The 4,940-nt window shown below is 36.2% G+C and overlaps 1 protein-coding gene across 1 annotated transcript; it reads right to left on the bottom strand.

Moving 5' to 3' along the window:
* Positions 1 to 1,645: 1,645 nt before the first annotated feature.
* Positions 1,646 to 3,694, bottom strand: LOC18604593 (homeobox-leucine zipper protein HAT5-like). The gene is made up of 3 exons (XM_007037150.3): positions 3,199 to 3,694; positions 2,618 to 3,018; positions 1,646 to 2,366 (listed from the first exon to the last, which is right to left on the bottom strand). The coding sequence occupies exons 1-3, from the start codon at positions 3,347 to 3,349 to the stop codon at positions 1,914 to 1,916; spliced, it is 1,005 nt and encodes a 334-aa protein (XP_007037212.1). The 5' UTR covers positions 3,350 to 3,694; the 3' UTR covers positions 1,646 to 1,913.
* Between the last annotated feature and the right edge of the window lie 1,246 nt (positions 3,695 to 4,940).

The raw sequence follows: 4,940 nt of genomic DNA on the forward strand, positions 1-4,940 counted from the left end.
CTGCTTCACTTTTACCATGTAGGGTTGAAAACTAGAGCTCGCCAATTGTGAGCAATATTTTTAGTAAAGGGTTTCAGAAGATGTGTTCAAACACGAAAATTAAAGAGTATAGACCTTCAAGGAAGAAAACACAGCGAATGTAGGTTAAAACCTTTAAAGAAAAGAAAATAAATATAAATAAAATATAACCTTTCTTTGTATACTACAAAATTTTAAATTCGATAAATTTTATACGAAAAGAGTCAAAACATTATTACAAGTTAATTAGTGGGAACCAACTATGCTATTAGCCTGCATTTCTACTTATTGCAATTGCATAATTAACTTATACCATTATTTTAGGTGATGTCGACGATTACCTTGCATTTTTTTTCTTAGGTTTTTGACTATTTTAAACCAACACCAAGGAGCTTTATTAAAGTGGGTGGGTACAATCTCAAATTATTAGTCAATAATAAACAGTGTCATGTATTATACATTGTCTTTTCAGAGCTTGCTTGAACAAATGTAAGCTTGAATGAGTTTGCCTTCATATGGCTAAGATCAAAGTCTCCCAAAGGATAAGTGAAAAAAAATCAGCATCAATATGAACCATCCATTTTGATATGAGGTTACCTTCCAATTTTGATTAATGGGGCCACTAAGAAAATGTTGATTGGGAGATATAATCTTTAATCATTAATTTCATTTTTATAGGCATTTCTCTATGATAATTTCATCACCAAAACTACCCCTTCTATGATTCCTCTTCTTTGAATTTACTTATTTTCTTTAAGAAGTAAGTCTTACTATTTCATACATATGCTTTCTTCGATTGTCCTACCTATCCTACGTTAGCTTGAGGATGCATTTCTTGAAGGAGGAATGTGGCTCTCAGGTAATGTCTAGCGTACATCAGACTGTTGAGAGATTCTGAATTGAGCATGTTTGAATTAGTCTCATTTTGATAATTTCTATTACACTTGAAAAGATAGTTTTGTTAATGTGGTTTCAAGGCAAAAAAACAAGCTACATTTCATTTTTTGCAGATTTATCTGGCAGAAGAACAGTGAATCTAAACATCACAAACCAACAAATTGAATATAAAATGCAAAGCCAATTATGAAATTTTATGTGGTAGTTTTAACCTTTCACATGGAGTGCTTCCTCAATAGTTCATCCAATAATGCAGAATAAATAAAATTCCCAAAACTCCCTTTGCGAAGCCAATCCCAAGGCTAAAATCATTGAAATGTCGACCGCAAGTAAAGCAACAAACTGTTCTGCAACATTAAGGCACCTCATCATGAAAGCAACTCAAACTGTAGAGGAAGAATTGATACAAGAAATATTATGTCATCAAAGCATCTTGTAATGCAGATAATGCATTCATAGGCATTTTAACATACGGAAGACAACTCGTTAAGGTTTCAATAAGATAATGAAAATTCAAAACCAACTGTTCATTTTGATCTTAGCTCTTTGAATTGTGGTTTCCAAATGATCATATGCCACAGCAGAAAAATGACAGAATGGGATGTATTCTTAACAAAGGTTCTGGTGAGAGACTTTACGCCGATAATCCCCACCCAGCATCAGGTCTGCATTCTCTCACAGTTTAAAGCATTAAATGAAATTGCAACCAAAACAATGGATTATGGTAGCATTTCCAACAACCCTTCTCAGACAGATGTTATTTAATTACATTCCGGGTGAAGTAAAGCAAAACCTTTCATTGAACTCTAAGAACCCCATCAAAAACAAGATTACAGAGAGGGGCAGAAAAACACCACCAATTTTTCCAACTACAACCAAAACCCACCGCCAATACACATTTGGATTGGGGTGCCATTGATTGGTTTTTTATTGCTTATTTATAGTTTACTACTACAAGAAAGATCATATATATACCAGAACTGGATTATAGATATAACTCAGTAAGCCCAAGACCAAAAGGCATGATCTTCAACAGGGAATCCAAAATTACACGAACTTGCAGGCGGGTCGGAGTACTCGTCATCTTCAAGTTTTGGGAAGATATATGAAGGGGGATGTAACAGGCCCTTGCTCAAGTTATCTTCCTCGTCTTGTGATAGATCAGACTGGTCTGGCTCGAAAGGATAAGATGAATCAGCAGCCTCCAAGAGTGAAGAATGAACCCCATCAGTGTAATGTGGGCTGTCTGAATCAAATATATCACTTTTGGCGGAACTGATATCTTCCTGTTTACAGGCCACAACTGAAACCTTAGACTCTTCACCCTCGGAAGCCGTTTCAGCAACAACAAGCTTTTGCGGTGGTTCTTGTGACAATTTGTTTACATCAGACAATTCTGAGTTCCCCTTCTCTTTCTCTTTCACAAGCAACTTATCTGTGAGCTGAAGAACCTGGAAACGAAAAACGAAAAATAAACAGAGCAAAATTCATTAGAAAGGAATTTATCAGCTTTGATGAAGAAAACAGAGATTTCGAGACATCGGTTTTATTTTTTATGTGCAAAAATTTCAAGGTAACAACAGCTCGTCCATCAAAGATTAACATCAAGGAGGGCTCAAGATCACTTAAATGTCGAAATTAAACAACCTTAAACATTGAACGTGTAGAATTGTATCGAGGTCAAAGGGACAAAGCTAATTACCTCTTCTTTCAGTTTATCTTTCTCCTTGAGGAGATTATCATAGTCAGCCTTGAGGCTGTTATAGCTGGCTTGCAACGCTTCATAGTCTTTCTCCAGCTGCTTTGTCTTCCACCGAGCCCGGCGGTTTTGGAACCATATCGCAATTTGCCGGGGCTGCAAGCCAAGGTCTTTAGCCAGCTGAACTTTCCTTTCAGGTTCAAGCTTGTTCTCGACCTCGAAACTTTTTTCTAGAAACTGGACTTGGTCAACACTGAGCCGTCTCTTCTTTTCAGGTTGATGAAAATACTCATCTAAATCCTCATCTCCATTCTCTTCTTGATCAAACGTCCTAAAAAATGATCTGTTTGCAATGTTTGCTCGATGAACATCTTCAAAGCTCACCATCGACCTTCTACCTGAAACTGAAGGAAGTCGCATCAAAAGTTAGAAATCCTTCAATGTCTTTTCAGCTACATTGATTAGTCAGTGGCCAATTGACAACTTGCATAATTTTTCTTCTATTATTTTCAATCAAAGTTGCAAAATTTGTCACATAAAATTTTAAAAAGAAACCCAGAGTGATAAAAGGATGGAGAGAATACCAAGAAAAGAAGATGGAGAAGATCCTGGAATGAAAAGGGGATCAAGAGGCTCAGAAGAGGATGGAACCCTTTGACTTTGAAGCAAAACAGAGAGGTTATTAGAACCACCAGCACTACTAGTATTACTAGGATAGACCCTCCCACCCGCCATGAAATTTTCAAGCTAAAGGATCAATCTTGTTTGCTCAAGATATCATCTTCAACATCATCAGACGATTAAAAAAAAAAAAAAGCCACCCAGGTTTTTGGTTTCTTCGTTTTAAAGAATACAAAATTCTTTACTTCTTAAGGCTTGTGGCGAAAGAAGCTGGTGATGATGATCTCTGTGATATGGGATGTGTGGGAACAGCGGCAGCTCACACCCATCACTCAGAAGAAGTAAAAATTTTCTTGAGCTTTGGCAGAGCAAAGTGAAAGGTGGCTGAGGAGCAACGGGAGGAGGAAGAAGCAATGGACAAACAGGCAAAGAGAAAAAAACGGAAAGATTCTTTTTCTTGAGGTGTTGAGCTTGATGGGTTTATATGAAGTCCGGCATATGCGGTTTCTTTGGGTATGGTGTGCTTGGAGTTACTTTGATGCCCTTGCTTTCGCTTTGTTGATAGATTTTTTTTTTTGGGGGGGGGGGGGGTGGGAGTGGTGTGGTTCTTTTTCCTTCTTTTCAGTTTTTTTATTTTTCTTTACCTTTATTGCTTTACTTTGCAAGCACAAAAAAAAAAAAAAAAAACCCCACAATTAACTTGGTCTGAATCAAGTGAGTTGAATGAGAAGTATTCTACTATTCATTCATTTCATTCCAAAGTTACTTGCGAGGGCTTAGGCAGGGGGCACAAAGCCAACTCGAAACTCTGAGTCTTGAAGAGTAACTCAAGTCATACATTTGATGTTAAAATACTAAAATTAATTCCAAACTATGAAATTAATCTTCACACTCAACGAACAAAAAAAGGAGAGAGAGAAAGATGGTTGATAGGATATGTTTATTTGGCGACATTGTATAGGAGATAATTAAGCTACTAATTGCAGTAACTTGAAACTGCATAACAAAGAGCGGTCCATTTTCCATTTTATCGGAACTACATTCAAAAAAGTAGTCTTGCTAATCAAAGATGCCTGTACTGTACAAGGGTATAGTTAAAGCCAGTTGTGGTGCGATGATTTTGGGTTGTGCTCCTTAGGGCCTTTGTTTGATTGTGTAAGGAAGTAGGGTTTGTTGATTTTATGATTATTTGATTAGATACGATCCGACTAGGCAGTTGTTTTTTCTTTCTCATACGCACATAAGAGCAGCAGGAGGTTGCTTTGCCCACCACCGTTTTATAGTAAAGTTTGTCAGTAATCCATGCAACAAAATTATTACTTATGCCTTTAAAAAGCAAAAAAAAGAAAAAAGAAAAAAGAGACAGATGCATGTAACAAATCAATCATCAATTCTCTGCACTGTGTTCATACTCAAGCAGATAAAGAGCACCAATCCATGACTCATGTCACACATTGGAACATTCCTAATCATTATGTATGAAAATATTTTTTTGATACAAAAATGTAGTTACAATAAACAAAAACACAGTTAAAACCTTATATCAAAATGCCAAAAAATTAGTTGCTTTTAATAATTAACAATTTTTTAAGAGGTACATGAAAATGATAAGTTTGTGAGATTTTTCACATGTTTCAAATGAAAGTAAGATGATCAATAAATGCATGGAAAGCTACTAATTATGGCATACACATGCGCGTGCATG

This window comes from Theobroma cacao, chromosome 3 (genome assembly GCF_053813885.1).
Source record: "Theobroma cacao isolate CCN51 chromosome 3, ASM5381388v1, whole genome shotgun sequence".
In the NCBI taxonomy this organism is placed as follows: Eukaryota; Viridiplantae; Streptophyta; class Magnoliopsida; order Malvales; family Malvaceae; genus Theobroma; species Theobroma cacao.

Coding starts and splice junctions, on each gene's coding strand:
- LOC18604593 (XM_007037150.3), bottom strand. CDS start 3,349: ATGGCGGGTGGGAGGGTCTATCCTAGTAATACTAGTAGTGCTGGTGGT. Junction 3,019..3,198: donor TTCTCCATCTTCTTTTCTTG/GTATTCTCTCCA, acceptor GACTTCCTTCAG/TTTCAGGTAGAAGGTCGATG. Junction 2,367..2,617: donor AAGATAAACTGAAAGAAGAG/GTAATTAGCTTT, acceptor TTTCGTTTCCAG/GTTCTTCAGCTCACAGATAA.